This window comes from Pelophylax lessonae, assembly GCF_965119305.1.
Source record: "Pelophylax lessonae genome assembly, chromosome: 1".
Taxonomy (NCBI): Eukaryota; Metazoa; Chordata; class Amphibia; order Anura; family Ranidae; genus Pelophylax; species Pelophylax lessonae.
The window spans coordinates 175324888-175347333 of record NC_138768.1 but is presented as its reverse complement, the minus strand read 5'-3'; the positions used below and the strand labels follow the sequence as shown (position 1 = coordinate 175347333).

At 45.2% G+C, this 22446-nt stretch overlaps 1 protein-coding gene across 3 annotated transcripts in view; it reads right to left on the bottom strand.

Moving 5' to 3' along the window:
• Positions 1-22446, bottom strand: part of FER (FER tyrosine kinase) — a 452282-nt gene that overhangs the window by 75377 nt on the left and 354459 nt on the right. For all 3 annotated transcript variants that reach the window (XM_082263755.1, XM_082263756.1, XM_082263757.1), the window contains one exon: positions 22218-22341. In XM_082263755.1, coding sequence (XP_082119881.1) covers positions 22218-22341 — 124 coding nt within the window. The remainder of the gene's footprint in view (positions 1-22217; positions 22342-22446) is intronic.

Below are 22446 nucleotides of genomic sequence, written 5' to 3'. Positions count from 1 at the left end.
GCGGCAGATGCAGGCAACCCCTTTCTGGGGCCATCCGGGATCACAAAAAGTGAATCCGTCTTACGGAACGATTCCGTCGCCTTCAGGTATACCCTGATTGCCTGAACCACATCCAAGGAATGCAACGCATGTTCCCGATGATGATTGGGCTGAGGACACAAGGAAGGTAGTACAATATCTTCATTTCAGATGAAAATCTGAAACCACCTTTGGAAGAAAGGATGGCTTAGGATGAAGCACTATCTTATCCCATGAAACACTAAGTATCGGGACTGGCATGATAATGCAGCCAGTTCTGACACCCTGCGTGCAGAACAGTGTTAATTTAGTCGACTAAAACGTTTTTGTCGACTAACATAATTCAGATGACTAAAATACGACTAAAACTAAAATGGCATTTTAGTCTTAAGACTAAAATACGACTAAAACTAAAATGGCATTTTAGTCAAAAGACTATTAACTAAAACTAAATGGAAATTTGCTGCCAAAATTAACACTGGTGCATGCTCAAAGCTTAGTACCATAAATAACATATTAGATTTTTCACTCCAGGACCAGCAGTAGTATATAATGAGTTTGGAAATTGTAGAGAAATGCTTAAATAATGCATTACAAATTACAATTGAACTTCACCCATTTGATTATAGAAGACTAAAATGTAGGACATTTAGTCGACTAAAATATACTGGAGTTTTAGTCGACTAAATACGACTAAAACTAAAACACTTGCAGAAGACTAAAATGGGACTAAAACTAAAATGCCATTTTAGTCCTAAGACTAAGACTAAAACTAAATTGAAATTTGCTGCCAAAATTAACACTGGTGCAGAAGTGATAGCCACCAAGAAGGCTACCTTCTGGGATAAAGTAAGCAAGGGAATCTCCCTGATGTTTTCAAAGGGAGGTTTCTGTAGAACCGACAAAACCAAATTAAGATCCCAGGGCGGTAAGGGCGCGCGGACTGGTGGAGCCAGGTGCCGCACCCCCTGGATGAAATTCCGCACCAAGGACTTAGTAGCTAAAGGCTTCTGAAAGAAGATTGCTAATGCTGAAACTTGACCCTTGATGGTGCTCAAGGCTAGTTTCTGCTCAACCCCTTTTTGCAGAAAGGCCAATATTCGAGTCACCGAATAGGTACGTGGAGGAATCCCTAAAGATTCGCACCACGCGATATACGTCTTCCATGTGCGATAATAGACCTTGCTGGAAGTCGCTTTCCTTGCCTTAATTAGCATAGGAATAACTGAAGCTGACAACCCTCTGTCCTTCAGTACCTGGGTCTCAATGGCCAAGCCATTAAAACCAGCGACTGTAAAGCACGATGGAAGATTGGTCCTTGAGACCGCAGACACTCCCTGAGACGAAGTTCCCAAGGAACGTCCGCGACTAGCATGTCCAAGTCGGCCAGACAGGCTTGACGAGGCCAGCCTAGAATTTCTAGGACCACTGGCGCTGACTGAATCTGAACCAGGCGGCCCTAGAGCTATCTGGCCCCGACCATCAGACAAAGTCTGATCGTTCTCCATTCCCACACATTTATCAGACACCTGATTCCTATCAGGAACGGTGATCTCTCCTGGTTGAACCTCACCCGACTAGAGGCTTCTTGGTCTGTCTGTTCAACCGGATCCGATTCTTGTGGGGAACTGAGACTAATCTTTGGAAAAGGTAAAGAAAAAGATCTGTTCAGGGAACGGTAACTACCGCTCCCTGTAGTACTTAAATGTTGGAAGGGAAGAATCGCACCGGTAGCAGTGGTCGATGCTCGATCTAATGCCCTGAATACCGGTGAAAACGTCCCCCCACCCTCAAGCCGGGTGGGGGCGCACCTTCAGGCTGTGTAATCCTTTACTTCGGGTTTGGCTGAGTCGGTCTTTTGTTTGTCCGACCAGCCCTTCTTGAACCCTCCTGGAGGAGCCTTGCCTTTCCCGCTTGTTCCACCCGGGCGCACGAACCCTTTATGAGCGGTAAAGAAAGGTCCTCGCTTGTTACGAGGTCCATTAGCTTTAGCAGCCTGTAGCAAGAAAGTGCTCTTGCCCCCAGTGGCATCCTTAATGATCTCATCTAGGGTGGCCCCAAATAGGCGATTCCCCTGAAAGGGGAGATTCGTCAAGGTCTTTTTGGACCCTAGGTCCGCTGACCAGCATTTTAACCACAGCACACGTCTGAGGATTACCGCTGACATAGATGCATGCCCTAATAGGGGGGTAGCATCCAAGGCTGCGTCACAGACGAACTGTAGTCCTTGTATAATCTGTTCCATCAATTCAGATGTTCCCTGGGGGATATCTTTCCCCCTCAGGTCCTGGCGCACCAATCTCGCCCATTCCGTTAGTGTCTGGGAAACTAGACCAATGACAATTACTGGTCTAAAGGCTGACCCTATCAGGGAAAAGATAGTGCGGGACTCCGCTTCTACCTTCCGATCCACCGGATCCTTAAAGGACGAAGTGTCCTCCACTGGAATAACCGTGGCTTTATTCAGTCTGGAAATAGGTGGGTCCACCACAGGTGGTACCGTCCATTTCTTAATGAGGGATTCCTCAAACGGATAGCGTCTAGCAATACGCTTGGAGATAGTAAAGGTACGCTTAGAATGCTCCCATTCTTCTTTAATTTTATTACCAAAACACTTGGGTACAGGAAAAACCTTCACCGTTTTGGTGGGTTTGTTAGTACCAAAGGGAATCTCTGTTTCAGTTGCCTCTGCCGGTAAAACCTCAAGTCTTAAGGTTTCCCGAACCGCCACAACTAGTGCGTCCACCAATGCTTCTTCCCGAATTATGGCGGAAGTATGAACGTCCTCCTCACTGTCTGAGGGAACTTTACCTGAGACAACAGCCCTTGCAGAGGGACCTGCAGCTGCAATGACCAACTCAGAATCTGAGTCTGAAGTGTCAGATGATATAGGGGTAGGCGGGGGTCGCTTTCTTGACCCCCGTTCCTGACAGGCCGTCTCCACCAGAGCCACCAAAGACTCCAAAACTGCTGTAAATGCATCCATACTCTGTGCACCGGTGGGTCCCGTGGTCCCCTCGAGGGAAACAGGTGGGGGTACCTGTGTGGCAGGGTCCATGATAATTCCAGTTACTATCCGGAAAATTCAATCAAAAATAAAAACTTTTTTTTTTTCAGACCCCCAGCGCCACAAAGCCCCTCAGTGTTACCTGCTTAGGGACCCCTATCGAGCGAGAGAGAGAGAGAGATAGACCCCCAGGCTCACCACTTGATGCTCAGAGTTTCCGCTGCAACTTGTCTCAGCACTGTCTAGAACAGACAGGAAGTCTCTTGGCTGGCTGCCCGGGAAAAAAGGAGGCGGCTCCGCCCCTCTGTACGCCTTCCGGCGCCTCCCCTAGCTCCACGAGGTGTTTGGGTCACCTCACACATGGCCGCCCCCATGCTGGAGACACGAGGCTACGCCAAAATGGCGGCCTCGTGCGATCTACCAGCAATGGCGGCGGTCTGTTACAGAATAGCGGCGTGACTGCAGAGTATCTCGGCATCACAAAACCCTTCTCTTCATGGTGATCCGCGTGGCCGGCGGTACCGGACCCTGGCGGACCGCGTGGCCGTCGGGAGGCATGCTTTTGCAGGAGGAATGACCTGGAAAGCAGTATACATGTCCTGTGGCTTCTGACAGGTAGGATACCTTATCTATCACAGAAAGATTCTAGTACTGCCACTGATTACAATCATTTAAACATACTTGCAATTAGATTGTCAGCTCCCAAACCAAGCCTCCTGGCTTTTTGTACACAAAAATCACACTCAAATAGGGGGATCTGTGCCATGTTATAGGAGAGAGGGGAACCCATCCTTACCATACAGAGAGGGGCCCGCGTTCACCACAAGACCCGTCAGGGGAAAGGGGGGAACATACTACTCACCATACCGGAACCAGGCGGGCGCCAACTCCTGACAGTACCCCTCTCCACCGAGGTGGGAGGGCTGTCGACCAATACGGGCGCCGTGACTCATGGTCTTTGGCGTTTCAGCGAGACGTTTAACTCGCGGGGTCAGTCCCCGTCCAGTGGGACTATGTCGCGGCCGACCCAGCGCGGAGCTATGGCCTGCACGCGCTCGCAGGCTGAACTGGGGTGACCACTGGATCTCAACATCCAGCCCGTCGCCCAGTTCAGCTTTCTTGCTTGAAGATCTCACAGGACCACTGGAGAAAAAAGCTGTCTAAAAATCTTTCTAAGAAAAAAATCCTGCCAGGACCGAACATCCCAGCAAGGTATCTAGGTCCTTACTCCTAACTAGACAGAAAAAAACTGATTTGCTGTAGCAGAGAGAGAGAGGATATACCCTCGGGGACTGCCCCTAGGGTGTGGCCAGAGTATTTTCTTTCCTGTCTAGTCCTACTCCTGTGGAGGGCAGCATAACCCGAGTGTGTTGAATCAACGAGGACTACGTCTGTCAATGAGCGACAGAGAAATCCAGTTTTCTCTATCGTTCATCGACAGACGCAGCTCCTTATCTTCATGACTCATAGGGATGTCCCAAAGCAGTATAATCATGAGGGGTGGGAAACAATGCAGAAACAAAACTAAACTTAGCCAACCAGGTAACATGGAGCTCAACCAGGAAAAACTGGAGCTCACCCGTAAGAAATTTAACCCTCAAAGAGAAACTACAAAGAGTTCTCTTTTAAACTGAAGCCTGCAAAACCTTGCAGCCAAAAGAAGCATCCGCAGATGCCAACACATCTACCTTGTAGAATTTTGTGAACGCATGCACAGAAGACCAAGTTGCCATCTTGCAAACTTGTAGCACCGACGCCTGATGGCGAAAAGCCCAAGAGGCACTCAGCGCTCTCATAGAATAAGCCTTCACTGGGAAAGGAGGAACCTGACCCCTCCGTGAATAGGCCTGTACCACTGTTTGCCTGATTCTTATGGAAATGGTCGCAGCAGATGCAGCCAATCCCCTACGAGGTCCATCAGTAAGGACAAAAAAAAGTCTTATTTTCTAAAGGACTCAGTGGTCTCTAAATAAAACCTGATCGCCCGAACCACATCCAAAGAATGCAAGGCATACTCCTTAGGATCCACTGACGAAGTCCCGCCTTAGGGGACATAACGCGTACGGAGGTGGAAGGAGATTGTGACGTCACCAGCATCCATCCAACTCAGAAGTGTATCCATGTACCATGCTTTATTACCCTGAACTGGTTATAGTGCCGATTTTGGTAATTTTATTATATTTATTTGCAATAAAAACTGTGTTTTGATGGTATACACCACGTGCTGCTCTTTTATCCTTTTACATCAAATGCTGCTATTACCGGTGAAATAATGAGGAGTTCAGGTACCGCATTTTGGGAGCATCCCTGTCAGAAGCACACCCTCATCCCCTTTCAGGAAATGCTTGATTAGACCCGACTGCTAACCCAGGGGTCTTAGCTGGAGATGAGGAGATAGTGTGGCTGGTGGAGGATTTGCACACTGGAGCACATCTTGAATGTTTAGATGTCTGCATGAACACCCCTCATTATTTTGGGACTATTTGACCTTTATCTTTGTGGAATATTTTTAGTTTTTCCTTTTAGGATTTGACTCGGCTGCTTTTATTTTTGTGTATTGTGGTGTGCTGATTTTATATCTTTAATACACTCCTTAGGATGCTGAGGTTTAGGGCAAAGTGAAGGCAGCACAATGTCTTCATTCAGATGAAAATCAGAAACCACCTTAGGAAGGAATGACGGATTAGGTCAAAGTACCACCTTAACCGTGTGTACCACCAGATCAGGTGAGCGGCAAGACAACGCCGCCAATTCAGATACCCTGCGGGCAGAAGTGATCGCCACCAAGTAGGCAACCTTCTGAGACAAAGAAAGCAGCGAAATCTCCCGAATTTTTTCAAAAGGAGGCTTTTTGCCAGCGACTGTAAAGCAGGATGGAAGATCGGACCTTGAGACAGCAGATCTTCCCTAAGGAGGAGGTCTCCAAGGGGTATCGGGGACTAGCCTTATCTGGTCTGTGTACCAAGACAGCCCAGGCCCGTCTGGAGCCACCAGAATGACCGGAATGTTTTCCACCTTTATCCTGCGCAGAAGCCTCGGCAGGAGTTTCAATGGGGGAAATGCATAAATCAGCCGATACCGCCCCCAAGGAGCCACCAGTGCGTCTGTGGCGTCGGCCAGTGGATCTTGAGACCTGGCTACGAATCTCTGCACCTTCTTATTGAGGCGAGAAGCAAACAGATTGACCTCAGGAGTCCCCCCACCGAACACACAGGAGGCGGAACACCTCCGGGTTTAGGGACCCACTCCCCTTAATCCAAACCTGTCGACTCCGATAATCCGCCTGCCAGTTTTCCACACCTGGAATGTGTACAGTAGAGGGTTGGAACAAAGCTTTCTGTCCAGGACAGCATCTTGGCCACCTCCTTGTCCGCCAAGACACTCTTGGTGTCCCCCTGGTGACTGATGTAAGCCACAGCCGTGGCGTTGTCTGGTGGATCTGAACCGGACAGCCTTGCAGACGAGTTGTCCAATGACTCAGACAATGCTTTATCGGTCTGAGCTCCAAAAACATTTATTGGAAGTTTTGACTCTTCCATCATCCAGGTACCCTGGGCACAGAGCTTCCCTAGCATCCCCGCCCCAGCCTGACAGGCTGGCGTCCGTGGTTACCGCAGTCCAAAATAACTGAAGGAAGGACTTGCCCTGGCACAGTGCTGGAGACTGAATCGACCACAACAGAGCAGATTTTGTGTTGTGGCTCAAACGAATCAAAGAATCCAAGGATTTTGGATCCTTGTTCTTTTTACAAGAATCTCCCTTTACAAGGGCCTTGTATGGAACTGAGCAAACAGAACCCCCTAAAGGTTGATACCATCAGACCCAAGGCTTGCATGCAAACTCGTAGAGGGGACAGATTGTTGTCCAACAACAACTGAATCGCCCCCTGCAACTTTTGCAGCTTGTCCGGGGAGAAGAAAAACCCTCGCCAAGGCTGAATCCAGAGTCAAGCCCAGATAATTCAGTCTCAGAACCAGAGTCTATGCAGATTTCTTAAAATTGATGCTGCAACCGAACTCCTGCAGAGTTCTGACCGTGATCGTCAGATCCCCCAACAAGGTTGAATGAGAGTCCGCTCTCAACAGGAGATTGTCCAAGTACCCCAGTACCGCAATCCCGGTGCTAGTACCTTGGTAAACAAACAATCTGGAAGCGGAGGAGAGACCAAAGGGTAACGCCACAAATTGATAATGATCCTCTGCTACCGCAAAGCAAAGAAACCGCTGGTGTCCAGCGTAGATAGGGAAGTGTAGATATGCGTCCTTGATATCTATGGAGGCTAAGAAATCTCCCTAATGTAGAGATGCTACTACCATAGGGATGGACTCCATCTGAAACCTCTGTACCTGCACAAAGCATTTCAGGGCCTTAAGATCCAGGATGGGATGCACCTTGCCTTCTTTTCTGGGCACGGTAAATAGGTTTGAATTAGACCCCTGAAAATGTTCCTGAGTGGGAACTGGCACAATCACTCCTTGCGACAGCAAGTTGTGTACAGCCCCTCGCAAGTGCATTAACCGGACTGGGGATAATTGAAGATTGGATGGGAAGAGCTTGTCCGATGGACGAGACTGGAATTCAATCTTGTATCCTAATCGGATCAGTTTGTGAACCCATTTGTCCTGAATCAAGGACGTCCCCCAGAAGACCTAAACGGTTTAGCTTTTTCTTGCGAAAACAGAGGCATGAAAAAGACGTTTGTGAGCAGTAAAGGAAGGCCCCCGTCTAGTACGCGGCCCCTTGCCCTTAGAGGATTGGGGCAGATTAGTGCTCTTACCCACCGTGATACCTTTGACCAACTCGTCCAGGGAGGATCCAAACAGCCTCTCCCCTGTAAAAGGAAGATCAGTCACAGCCTTCATAGAAGCCTGGTTAGCCGACCAGCATTTCTGTGCTACTAAAACATTCACAAAGGTAGCCTTTAACATGTGACCTGCGACCACATGTAAATGGTGGGACAAGGATTCCACCTGTCTATCCATGGGATCCGGAAAGGTTGGAGACTATTCCACATGTACCAGAGTGGCTTTATTCAACCTTGCCACTGGAGAATCCACTTTTGGCGATACAGTCCACCTATTGGACACCGCCTCCGCAAAAGGATAACGGCGTGCAAAACTCCACCAACATGTTCTTGATGAGTCGCCATTGTTCATCCACAATAGCATGAAACAATTCTGGACAAGGAAATACCTTGCCTGATTTATGGGATTTTGGGGGAGCCAAAAGACACAAACTATCAGGGCTTCCACCAATACGCGTTCCCGCGTGGCGGCTGATGAGGACAGGTCCTCTTCACCGTCAGAATGTGAAGACACCGACCCCTCAAGGTGGTCTGCGTCCACGGCTACCATATCAGTCTCAGAATCCGAAGACCCTGCCGATGGAGGTGAGGGCGGAGAGTGTTTGCGGCTGGCAGCACCAGAAATGACAAAATCCACTTTTGACATCAGGCTGTACAAAAAAACTGCAATTTCTGGCTGCGACTGTGAACCGGAGGGTCCCACAGTCGCTTCCAAGGGGTTTGCAGGTGAATTTTTAACCTGGGACTCCATTGCTCAAATAAAAAAATTTGTGTAATGTCCTTTTAAGACCGATGCAATTACTGTGGATTCACAATCCCTGATTAATATGTAATAGCAGTGCAGAAGAGGAAAAAACCCACAGGGAAAACCCAGGAACGTTACCAGACCACAGAGAAGTATCCAGCCTGATCAGTGTAAAAACAAAACTAACACTGTCTGCACAGGAAGAGGAAGAAGCTCTGCCTCTATCAAGCCATGCCGCATGCCTGTCCATCCCACGGACCTCAAGAAAATGGCCACACATACATTCTCAATGGGGAAGTATAGAAAAGGGCTGCCCATGCAAACTAATGGAAACACAGAGATCATGAACCACAGAAAAATGGCGGCCCCCACGGCACGCCATGCGGTCTCCAGGACCCCCCAAAGGGGTCCCAGAAGTTCAATAGGCAACTAAAGGTCCTTAGCCAGGAACCCACCCTGGACAATAAACCCCCTCAAACAAACACCATAACAGCGGCATTATTACTCACCTACCCCCCCCCCCCCCCCCAGGGGTAGGGGGATGCTAAGGGGTACACCAGTATATAGTCCTCAGTATACTGTAAGCAGAAAATCTCCCAAACAAGGAACAGTAAAAACATGAAAGATGTTTTAACATTTCCAAAACTCTATACAAAATTAAATTTGTTTTAATTTTTTTAAGTTCCATTGTAGATACAAAACCATGAAGCTCTTGGTTGCTTTACACAAGAGCTTCCTGGTGGGCAATTGCTAACCTTAGAAATGTGTTTGTAAAATGGTTTCAACACTGCAACACACACCTGAGAAGACTCGAGAATACATGAGCAGAGCTTTAACGGTAGTTCATCATCAGTAAAAATGCCAGTGACATTCAACAGATTAAACTTACCACAGTACAGTCTCTTTCATTGCCTGTAAAAAATATTAATCTGTCCGATTTGGAAAATTTGTTATAAAATGTCTCATAGCACATTTAACTGAAAAGCCAGCAGAAAGATGACTTAAGGGAAGTTGAGATTAAAAAAAAAGTGATGCAACCTAAATTACAGATACACTATCATACTTATCTTAGTAGCTTTAATTAAAGTTAAAGGCTTCCCTTACATACAAAAAACAAGGATGCCCACAAGTGTGCAATAAACACGAAGTGGTCTGCTGAAGAAGTGGGCTCTGGAGAAAAGGCATTCTATGGATTGATCACAGTGTATTATCACTGGCTGCTAATTTTTTACATTTTATCACAACTTGCGCCCATCAACATTCAAACACAAAAGCCTAAACTCTTTGAAAGGAATTGGAGAGGAGAGTCATATCCAATACAGTTAAAGAAACTTCAATTTAGGCTTAAATAAAACCGTAAATACATATCTACAAACAGTACGAAGCATGAAGACACATGGTTTAAAATCGCCACAGTGCCTAAAAATAAAGTTTTATGAACTCCTGACAATTTAACACAAAGGTGAAAACACATTCATAGGATCTGTGTGCCTTCCCATAAACTCCAGGCTGGAAAAAAACCATACCCTTGCAGTGGGGTTCCCCAACACTGCAAAAGAAATAAACATTTTTTATTAATTTTAGGGGAATAGGAACAAGCAGCATTCCTTGTGTTATTGCCCGTACCAGCAGGCTCTAATCCTGTACTCTCCCTGAAGCTCTGTCCTTTGGGCGGTCTTTATGCATCAAATATAACGCAGGGCTTTTAACCTTGCATTGTACAGTATGTGAAGTATGTGTACTGGACAGATACAAGGACCCTGCTGGATCATATAATTAAGTCTTTCTACTTATACCAGCACCCTCTAGATATGGGGGGGGGGGGGGGTGTGTGAACTCTAAGTGTAATTTTTGTTACAACTTCAGCTTGAAAACACAAAATCATCAGGGGTGGGGGGGTTGTGAAGTTAAGTTTGCCTGGAGATAGGGTTTAAAGTATCACCTCTTCACTGAAAATAATATATTGCTGCAGAACTTACCTTGTTAGAAGTCTTTTCATTTTCAGCTTGTGGATGCATGGAAATTCAGGTCTTTAAAGCCCCTCATACCCTGGCGCCTGTCTTCGGATTTCTCCATCCCCTTACAGGGACCCATAGAGACTATTCTGTTTACACACTTATGGCTGACAGCATGAGCAAGTTTTTGTGCCCATAGTCACATATAACCTCGGCAGCAAGCCACTTCCGTTTCCCTCCTCCTCTATGCGAGTACTTGACAGCAACTGGAGAATGTGCTATCACTAGTGTCCTTGTGCATTTGAAGCAGAGTGAAGCAAAACCAACAACCCAGAGGTTCAGGGAAGTTTGGGAACACCAGCGCATGTTTACCTTAATGCTGAGAAAGCATAACATTTAAAACTAGTTTAAATAAATTCAGCAGACTTTGTACTAGTTTCTACAGACCTATGATGAGTTTAGGGGCTGTGACAGGAGAGAACACACACTGCACATGTGCGTCCCAAAAGAACAGGAAGGAGCTCCCTCCCATGGCTTTAGGGAGGGCTGGTCCCTATGGCTGCTCTGTCCCTACAGAAACTTGGGAGTGTTTTGGACTACATTATTAAAACAGAAAAGGACCCCTGGCTGGTAGGTTTAGAACACTACGCTACCATACCCATATGGAACAGCGTAGTGTGCTTTTTACAGTTTAAACCACAAGCACATACCTTAAATCCTGCAATTTCCATTCTTTTCACAACAACAAAAAATGGCTCAACATACAGTAAGCAGAAATAAACTATAATCCAATCATGAAAGCTTAATATCCAAACCAAATTAATTCTAGGGCCCCGAAAAAGAACGAAAAGTGTTGTCAGCAGAGGCACCTCCCACAAAGTAAATCTAAAGGATTAATAAAAATAGGTATTTATTAATCATGAAAGGGTATAAAAAACACCCGTGTTTCATGGCTGTATGGTGGCCACTTTATCAGGACATAAGTGTGCATCACACAAACTCATTGGGTCCACAACGGGCCGATCATGGGCAGGTGTGCAGGTGATAGGTATACTGCATGCTTTCCTTGCTGACACCCAGAACCTGGACAGGAGCGGGGTGGCAATTACTGGAACCAATCCCCTTTCGCTCTTGCAGCAGCTAAGAGACAGCTTCTCCTCCTCTCCCTCCTACTGGCAATAAGCTCCTGCAGAAGGAAAAAGGACCAGTTGCAGTAAATGACCCCCCCCCCCCCCACCCTTTTCTTCCAGGTTCCCATATCCTTTTGCTGCCCGGGCCCCCCTGTGAGCTCAGCTTCTTAAGGGGATGTTTCAGGATAGAGAGCAGGGAGAGGGTCGGTAAACATGTCATTTCCCAGCCCTTTCCTTTTCTAAATGCACACACTGAGTGATCAGTACCACTCTCATAACTGAAGCGTAGTATTAGGCTTCAGTTTGCGAATAAACAGGAAGCTCTGAACAGAGCTACTGCAGTTCATTTATTCAGTGCAGACGAGGCTGCAGAGATAGAGATTTAGGACTGTGTCCTCACTCTCCAGTCTCAAAAAGGAGACATCAGGGGTCTGTTTAGAACCCTGATTTTTCACCAAAACCCCCAACATGGCTGCTAAAAAAACAAATTGTAAAATAAGAAAATTGTAAAAAAAATAACCTACCGATAGCATCCACTGCCCTTCTAAAACAAACCTCTGACCTACCAGCATTGTCCACTGCTTTACAGACTAACACTGTCCACTTTTATAGTAGGCTAAGTTTATATTTTTACAGTCACATTTGTTTAAATATTACGGAAAATTTAGAAAAATATAATAAGTTAGGCCTTACTAGTTAACACTGTATATATGTATATATGCTCACAAGTTTACATACCCTGGCAGAATTTATGATTTTTTGGCCATTTTTCAGAGAATATGAATAAAACAAAAACTTTTCTTTCATTCATGGTTAGTGTTTGGCTGAAGCCATTTATTTTCTGTCAACTGTGTTTATCTGAATAGAATAAAGAGGTCACTAGGCTGATTATAAGTGGTGAATGATGGCCTTTAATCAATTTGAACACAAACAGTGATTGAACGAGCAGACGGACCCCTAAAGTGGCATACACTTGGAGGAGTGGAGAAGTGATTAGTGGAAGATAATCTGAGCCCCTTACTCCACATCTGAGATAAGAGAAAGGCAAATTTTATCTATATTCATCTTTGGGTCCATGATCTAAGGTGAGGTCACATCTTTGCACTTAGGTGGAGAACTTTTGGTTTGAAGCAAAGCTCTGGATTTGGGGTAGCACTACTATACGCAGAAGGTCTATATTTGCTGTTATTATTTGGAGTTATTTTGCACTTCCAAAGACACCGCACAAAATTGTTTGTTGGGGACTTGTTCATCTTTTCTAAATGTATATCTATATATGGTATTTAAAGGGTAACTTCAGTTTTCGTGGCAAAAAAAATAGAAAATAAAACAAAATATATATAATTTAAGAAAATAATAATATAATGTATCCAATTGTAAGACAAGTAATATTCTAATTGAATGTTATTAAAAAACTGGATTTTTGTACTTACCGTAAAATCCTAGACCATTGGGTTATGCTCCTCCCATCAGGAATAGGACACTAGGCAGAAAAGCTTTACCACGCCTATGGGGTTGTCCCACACACTCTGCTACAGCCCTTCGTTTCGTGGCAAGCAGTATTTAGAAGACAAAAAAACCCCATTTCACTCACAAGTAGAGGGGTGGGTGCTGCGTCTGTCAATGAATTTCAGAAAAAAGGATTTAACAGTAAGTACAAAGCTCCAGTTTTCTCTATCGTTCATTGACAGACAGTTTCATATCTTCTTAGACCATTGGGATGCCCCAAAGCAGTATATGCATGAAGGGTTGGAAAAAACGCAAAAAAGAACGTAATTCCCCAAAGGCTAAAATTAGCCAACCAGGTAACATGAAGCTCAACCAGGAACAACATGAGCTCACCCTGAAAACAAACCCTCAAAGAGAACAAACAAAAAGGCTCTCTTTTAAACAGCAGCCTGCAAAACCTTATGGCCAAAGGAGTCATTCCAAGATGCCAACACACCTATCTTGTAGAATTTTGTGAATGTATGCACAGGCGACCAAGTTGCCACCTTGCATCACTGACGCCTGATGGCGAAAAACCCAAGAGGCACTCAGCACCCTAGTAGAATGCGCCTTCACAGGGAAAGGTGGAATCTGACCCTTCAGTGAATAAGCCGTAACAACCGTCTGCCTAATCCATCTGGATATGGTCGCAGCAGACGCAGCCAATCCTTTACAAGGCCCCTTGGTAATTACAAAAAGAGCATCTGATTTTCTGAAAGACTTAGTGGCCGCCAGGTAAACCCGGATCGCCCGAACCATATCAAAAGAGTGCAAGGCAATTTCCTTGGGATACTTGGGCTTGGGACAAAGTGAAGGCAGCACAATGTCTTCATTCAAATGAAAATCAGAAACCACCTTAGGAAGAAAAGACTGATTAGGTTGGAGTACCCCCTTATCTTTGTGTATCACCAAATAAGGTGAGCGACAGGACAACGCTGCCAATTCAAACACTCTGCGGGCAGAAGTGATAGCCACCAAAAAGGGAACCTTCTGAGACAATGAAAGCAGAGAAATCTCCTGAATGTTCTCAAAAGGGGCCTTTGAAGAACAGATAATACCAAACTCAGATCCCAAGGAGGTAGCGGGGATCGTCTCGGGGAGCCATATGGCACACTGCCTGAATGAAAGTGCGAATCAAGGCATGCGTTGCTAAGGAGCGTTGGAAATATATAGCCAAAGCCAACACTTTGCCTTTAAAGTGCACAAAGCCAACCGCTGTTCAACGCCTTTTTGCACAAAGGCCAAAACCCTAGCTACTGAAAACAAGCGAGGGTGCACCTTCAATGATTCACACCATGAAATGTACGATTTCCACGCACGATGATAGATCTGCCTGGAAGTCGACTTTCTGGCCTTCAAGAGTGTAGGAATCACCTAATCAGAAAGACCTCTATCTCCCAATAGCCATGCCGTTAAAGCCAGCGACTGTAAAGCAGGATGGAAGATCGTCCCTTAAAAAACAGCAGATCCTCCCTGAGAGGAAGTCTCCAAGGAGCATCGGTGACCAACCTTACCTGGTCTGCGTACCAAGACCGACGAGGCCAGTCTGGGGCCACCAGAATGATCAGAATCCCTTCCACCTCTATCCTGCGTAAAAGCCTCGGCAGGAGTTTCAGCGGAGGAAAGGCATAAATCAGCTGATACCGACCCCAAGAAGCCACCAGTGCGCCTGTGGCGTCGGCCAGAGGATTCCGAGATCTGGCTACGAACTTCTGAACCTTCCTGTTGAGACGAGAAGCAAACAGATTGACCTCGGGAGTCCCCCAACGGACACACAGGAGAAGAAACACCCCGGGGTGCAGGGACCATTCAATTTGGCCAGAATCTCCCTTTGTAAAGGTGCTGTTTGGAACTGAGCAAATGGAACCGCCTTGAAGGTTGATACCATCAGACCCAAGGCAGAGAGGACAGATTGTTTGCCAACAGCAACAGAATCGCCCCCTGCAACTTCTGCAGCTTGTCCGGGAGAAGAAAGACCCTCGCCAAAGCGGAACCCAGAATCAAGCCCAGATAATCCAGTCTCAAAGAAGGTATCAGGGCGGATTTCTTGAAATTGATATTCCACCCAATCTCTTGTAGGGTTCTAACAGTGATCGACAGATCGCCCAAAAGGGCTGAATGAGAGTCCACTCTTAAGAGGAGATCGCCCAGATACCCAAGTACCAAAATCCCGCATTGGCGCAACAATGCTAACACCGGGGCCAGTACCTTGGTAAAAACCCTGGGGGTGGAGGTGAGACCAAAGGGTAACGCCACAAATTGATAATGCTCCTCTGCTACAAGAAAGTGAAGAAACCACTGATGCCCAGCATAGATAGGGATGTGTAGATATGTGTCCTTGATATCTATGGAGGCCAAGAAGTCTCCCTGGTGTAGGGACGTCACTATCGTCTGGATGGATTCCATCTGAAACTTCTGTATCCGCACAAAGCGTTTCAGAGCCTAGAGATCCAGGATTGGACGCACCTTGCCCTCTTTTCTGGGCACAGTAAACAGGTTTGAATAAAACCCTTGAAAGCGTTCCTGAGAGGAAATGGCACAATCACCCTTTGTGCAAACAGATCTTGTACCGCCTCTCGTAGATCCCTTAACTGGTCTGGAGATACAGTAGATGAAGATTGGACAGGAAGAACCTGTCCGACGGTCGAGGCTGGAATTCGATCTTGTAACCTGATTGGATCAGTTTGTGAACCCATTTGTTCTAATTCAAGAAGTCCATGGTTCCGGAAAGAAGCAAAGACGTCCCCCCAGCCCAGAAGCTGGTGAGGGCGCCCCTTCATGCAGAGGAGGATTTGTCTGCAGAACCAGACTGGCCGGTCTTTGATTTACCTGACCATGGCTTCTTGGAACCTCCAGAAGACATGAACGGCTTTCCTTTTTCTTGTGACTCGGAGGTACGAAAAAGCCACCTATGAGCAGTGAAGGAAGGCCCCCCGTCTATAAATGTGGCGTCTTGCCCTTAGAGGATTGAGGAAGAAGAGCACTCTACCCACCCCTAAGACCTTTAATCAGTTCATCCAGAGAGGATCCAAACAAGATCTCTCCCATAAAGGGAATATCAGTCAAGGCCTTCTTGGAAGCCTGGTCTGCCAACCAGCTTTTTAACCACACCATGCATCTAATGGTAATCCCCACTGCAGACACTTTGGCCACTAGGGGGGCCGCATCACACATAAACACTAGGGCTTGAACCATCTGGTCCAGGAGTTCAATCAGAGCCAGGGGGAGCTGTTCAGATTCTAAGTTACCCTTGAGTGACCGTCTGTGACACCAGAATGTCCACAAAGATAGGCTTTAATATGGAACCCGCCAAAACACGTAGATGGCGGGACAGAGACTCCACCCGCCTATCCACGGGGTCTGTAAAGGACGGGGATTCCTCCACCGAAACCACTGTAGACTTATTCAATCTGGAAACTGGGTGATCCACATTTGGTGGTACGGTCCATGGCCTCCGCAAAGGGATAACGGCGTTTAAAGCGCTTGGGCACCACTAGCATGTGTTTGATGTGCCACCATTGTTCGTTAACAATATTGTCAAAAAGCAATTTTCAATCGGCAGCGCTATAATGTTCTGTAAAATGCAATGCACTATGGCAACCTAGAAGCATTCTGTACACAGATGGTGCACAGAATGCCCTCCAGAAATGCCATTTCCTGTTTGTGTTATTGGCTTACTGGTATTCCCATAAGTATGCACTAACAAGCACGATTTTGGACATCACCTGCAATAAAAAGGCCATTTTGGTGAGATACTCCGAAATCGAAAACCACATCTAAAAAGGATGTAGACCTTGCGAATTTCTTCATAATAACAAAATGTAGGTCTCTGCAACAAGTCTGTTAAAATCCCTGCAAAGTACATAGATCACTCAGAGATGAATGTTTTTCATCATCGTTTTGCGGATACATGCAATTTCAAAGCTTGACATGTTGGGCATTCGGTTACATGGCACAAACTCATGTTTCACTTTGGTTAATTTATTGTGTTGGAGTGCCCTAAAATTACATTTTTACTGAAAATTTGCACTTGATATTGTGTGACATAAAAAATTAGAACTACTGCTATTTTTTCCTCAAGGGTGTCTGCTTTCCTTTTTTAGCTAATCTTCAGGCCTACATTTTTTTTTAACGTGTGCAAAAAAAAAAAAACCTACAAAAATGGCTCTGAAAATGAAAGGGTTAAATAAAAACTACCTTTTTTTACATTCTGCAAGTGAATACAAGTAAACTGACATTACATACAGTGGTATTATTACTGTTAGGCATGAGTAACAAATAAAGAGGAGAATATATACAATACTGTACAAAAGTTTTAGGCAGGTGTGAAAAAATGCACTAAATTAGGAATGCTTTCAGAAATATGGTAGATGTGTTAATAGTTTATTTTTATCAATTAACAAAATGGAACATAAATGAACAGAAGAGAAATTCAAATCAAATCCATATTTGGTGTGACCACACTTTGCCTTCAAAACAGCATCAATTATTCTAGGTACACTTGCACACAGTTTGTGAAAGAACTTAGCAGGTAGGTTGTTCTAAACGCCTTAAACAACAAAACAATTATCGGCGCAACTGAGGGGACATAAAATGGGACTCTGAAACATAAAGCCTAAAAAAGTATTTGAAAGACTTAGTCCATGAGATAAAAGCCATAAATTCAACCGCACACTGTAGTAGTAACCTCGCCTCGTAAAGAGAGAGAGACAAGCGCATATGGCAGCATGATGACTTTAATAAGGTTAAAAGAATGTTACTCACATAAGTAAGTTGGGAGATGGAAAGCAGGGTCCCAAACGTAAGGAGGCCTGGCAGATGCAACATCATCAAACAGAACCAGAAACGATGCAGGGACGTGGGCAGAAACACGTCTGCATGAGCATGCACCCATCCTTAAGGGCATCCTGAAGCAGGATGGCCTGAAGAAGGAGCGCATGGTCCGCAAACGCAACGCCGCCCACGTCCCTCTATCACTTCCTGGTTCATGACGTCACATCCGGCAGGCCTTGTATTCCACAGGATTCAGAATGCGCTCCCGACGGTTGCGACCCTGCTTTTCATCTTCCGACAGCCCCGAACCTGGACCAGTGATGCCAAGGACTTTCTCACAGTGATACATGCTTGTTTTTTAACTCCTGTGAGTATTATTATTATTTTATTATTATACAGGATTTATATAGCGCCAACAGTTTACGCAGCGTTTTACAATATAAAAGGGAGACGATACAGTTACAATCAAATAAAAAACAGGATTATTAAGAGGGCCCTGTTCAGAAGAGCTCACAATCTAAAAGGGTGAGGGCAAGTGTTGCAAGAGGTTGCAACTGTGGGGAATGAGCTGATGGAAAGTGTAAAAGATTAGTTGGAGGAGAGATAGGCTCCCCTGAAGAGATGAGTTTTCAGGGATCGCCTGAAGGCAGCTAGAGAAGGAAATAGCTGGACAGGTTGAGGTAGAGCGTTCCAGAGGATGGGAGAGGATCTGGAGAAATCCTGGAGACGAGCATGGGAGGTTGAGACAAGGGAGCTTGAGAGTAGGAGGTCTTGAGAGGAGTGGAGAGGACCGTTTGGGTGATATTTGGAGACAAGTTTGGTGATGTAGCTCGGGCCAGAGTTGTGAATGGGTATGTTGTGGTTAGTATTTTGAATTTAATTTGCTGGGCAATTGGGAGCCAGTGTAGGGATTGGCAGAAAGGGGTGGCAGACACTGAGCAGTTGGTAAGGTGGATAAGCCTGGCAGCAGCATTTATGATTGACTGAAGAGGGGATAGCCTATGGAGAGTTAGGCCTATGAGAAGGAAGTTGTAATAGTCAAGGCGAGAGATAACAAGGGAGTGAATGAGTAGCTTGGTGAATTTGGGGCTGAAAGGACAGGTCAGAGTCTAGGATTGCACTCTTACAGGGCCGAAGGGATGGCCGGTCGTTGGACATCAACAAACGAACCGCTGACTGGATCTTCTGGAGTTTAAGGTCAGGCCCAGATAGACCAGTCTCATGGAAGGGGTCAGAGACAACTTTTGAAGGTTCACAATTCAACCGAACTCCTCCAGAGTACTCATAGTGACCCCCAAGTTTTCCATCAGCAACTTGGGGGACTCGGCACGGAGAATCAGATTGTCCAGGTAGCCCAGGACCGATATCCCCCGCTGTCGCAACAGTGCCAGGACCGGGGGCCAACACCTTTGTGAAGACCAGAGGAGCGGAGGCGAGACCAAAGGGTAACGCCACAAACTGATAGTGATCCTCTCCCTAAAGCACCCCTCGGAGGTCAGGACCGCGCTACAGACCCCCGCAGAGAGAGAATGAGCCCCCAGCGACTCACTGTCCTTGGAATGCAGCAATCTTTAGGAGGTCTGAACGTGTAAGCGGTGGCTCATGAAAGGAAATCTGAGCCAGAAGCTTTTTGAGTTATCAAAAAATGAGACTAAATGGATTTATCTTACTGATACTTTAAGCCCCATTTGATTTGAATTGTTTCATCAGTGATTATTACATTATTTATTTTGTCTTATGTGGTATTAGTTGCATTATTTTTTAATTTTTGTAACAAATTCCCCTTTTGGGTGGATATTGGACGCCAGGTATGCCTTAACGTGTTTGTTGCTTATCTGGTAATTTTTAAATCTTATTTTGGGGTGTTTGTGGCGTTCGTGGCGCTTCCCCCCCCCCAATTTTTTGTGGGTTCTTTTTATTTATAGTCCTATTATCCATCATTTATATTTACCCATAGTGGCATTTTAAAATATTCCTTTCAAGTGCATTTGGCGTGACATTATCCTCCTCTTTGGGAGGGGTTTAATGAGATGAACGCAGTGCATGTAATACATCTGCATACGGGGTTAACACTTGGAGGTGCACCTATAAATTGTACGAGCTGCGCCGAGTGGCCATGCCCTCTGACAAATTTGATGACGAAACGCATTAGAGTGTGACCACGTGGCTACGTTACACCGGCTTCCAAGTACTGCCTCCAGCCTGTCTGCCAGTGGTGACCGCGGGACGGCAAACGGTGAGAGATGCGGGCAGTTTGAGCCATGTTATCTTGATGCATTGCTTTTATTCTTGCTTACTATGCAAGTGCATATGGAAAAGTTTTTTTTTTGTGGATTATTAAAGTGTTTACAAACTCCACTATGAGCTGTCCTCTTTTCCTATGATTTATGGTCCATATGCCTCTTTATCCATCTTGACAGGATCAGCCTGACAAAGGATCGGGGGCCAGTGTCTGATGATATGAGATCTATTGCCTTACATGTTTTAATTGGCGGTGAGTTTTCTACCATAGGGAGGGGATTTGCACGAGGTGTGGTGACGGTCTTTTCAAGTTTGCCTCCAGCCATACACATCCTTCTCGATCAATCATAACCACCATTTTTTTCACTGGGTGCTATGCATAATATGGCTTAGCGGACTGTGATTTTAGGACTGCTATTTATTTATTTGCAGCACATTTTTAGCACTACGTGATTATTCAGCGCCACTAATGTTATATCTGTTTATAAATGTCCAGCATATTTTAATTTGTCATGTTCTTATATATATATAGTGGCTACTTTTTGTGTTTATGATTGTTTTTGCCTAAGAATCAGTTAATGTCAGTTTTCACGATCATTTGAATCTATTTGTTGGCACTGAGCGGATGCATTAAGTTCTCTTTGGTGCTTCCCTATCTTTATAAGGATACAGTGAAACTGATGAGGTTGTGATCAGAGAAAGGAACGGGGTCCTAGGTGAGGTTGCCAGGAGTGCAGAGATGGGAGAATACAAGATCGAGGGTATTACCATTGCAGTGAGTGGAAGTGTATGTCCATTGAGTAGGTCAAAAGATGGTTACGTTGAGAAGTAGAGTTGTAGCTGGGCTGTTAACTTTGACAGGGATGTTGAAGTCACCAAGAATGATAGTGGCTATTTCAGAGGAGAGAAAGTAGGGTAACCAGGCAGCGAAGTCATAAAAAAAAGCGCAATACTGGTCCAGGAGGCCGATAAACTGCTGCAATCCTCAGAAAAATGGGAGAACCACAAAATAAATTCGGTGCCATTTAAACACCTCCGTGAAGGTATGGCATGATGGATAAGTAACTGTCTGTACAGTTTTTTACACATCAGCATTGAGGACACCACTGATTCTGACCAAATATCCAACTTCATTTGGGGCTGCATCTCTGCAAACTTGAAAGAAGTCTCTACCATGCTTCACTATTACCTGGAGACACTTATTGTACCACTCTCCAGCCCCTCGGGAGCAAACTGCCTATTGGTACAGCCAAATATATTTCAAATTTTGACTCATCAGTCCAGAGCACCTGCTGCCAGCTTTCTGCAACCCGATTCCTAGGTTTTTGTGGATATTAAAGTCACTTAACCTAGTTTTCACGTTCTATGCACGAATAAAGCCTTGATCTTAACTTTGAGCATGTTGCTTTTTAGTGATTTGAAATGAAATGAAATGATGCACTCCATGATAAGGAAAGACTGAAAATAGAAAAGTTACCTGGGGATGACACTTATTCTACAACCAAAGTTAAGTAACCTACCAGGAAATTCTAGAGCACTTCATGCTTCCCACTGCTGACCAGCTTTATGGAGATGCTGATTTTCCAGCACAACTTGGCAACTGCCCACACCGCCAAAAGTACCAATACCTGGTTTTATGATCATGGTATCACTAAGTTGACTGGTCAGCAAACTCGCCTGGGCTTCCATAACACCTCAGCAGTGCCACAGGCTGATCGCCTCCATGCCATGCTGCATTGATGCAGTAATTTATTGAAAAGGAGCCCCAACCAAGTATTGAGTGCATACTATCCCCTCTTAGTCTTATGTAATATTCAAGCTTTCTGAGATACTGAATTTTGGGTTTTAACTAGCTGTAAGCCATAACCATCAAGATCAAAATAAAAAAATGCTGGAGATATATCACTCTGTAACGTGTAACACATCTATATAAAATATAGGAGCTTCACTTTTTGATGATATTCTAATTTTAGGAGATGCACCTGTACAATAAATAAATAAATTATATATATATATATATTATACACACACACACACAGTTTAAAGTTTTTCCTACCTGTGAATGCAATTTTTAGACTCCAAGTATGCCATGCCAGAAGCAGCATCCAATGCAAATTTCACTAATTGTTTAGTTTTCATATCATCCTTCTTCTTCCTTAAAAATGACAGAAAATCACCACCTAGATAAAAAGACAGATGGACAGGCAGGATTCAATAAACAGGACTTTAATGAGTTTCTCATTAGCAGCTTAAATAGACTGACAGAAACAATGAGTACAGTTAAC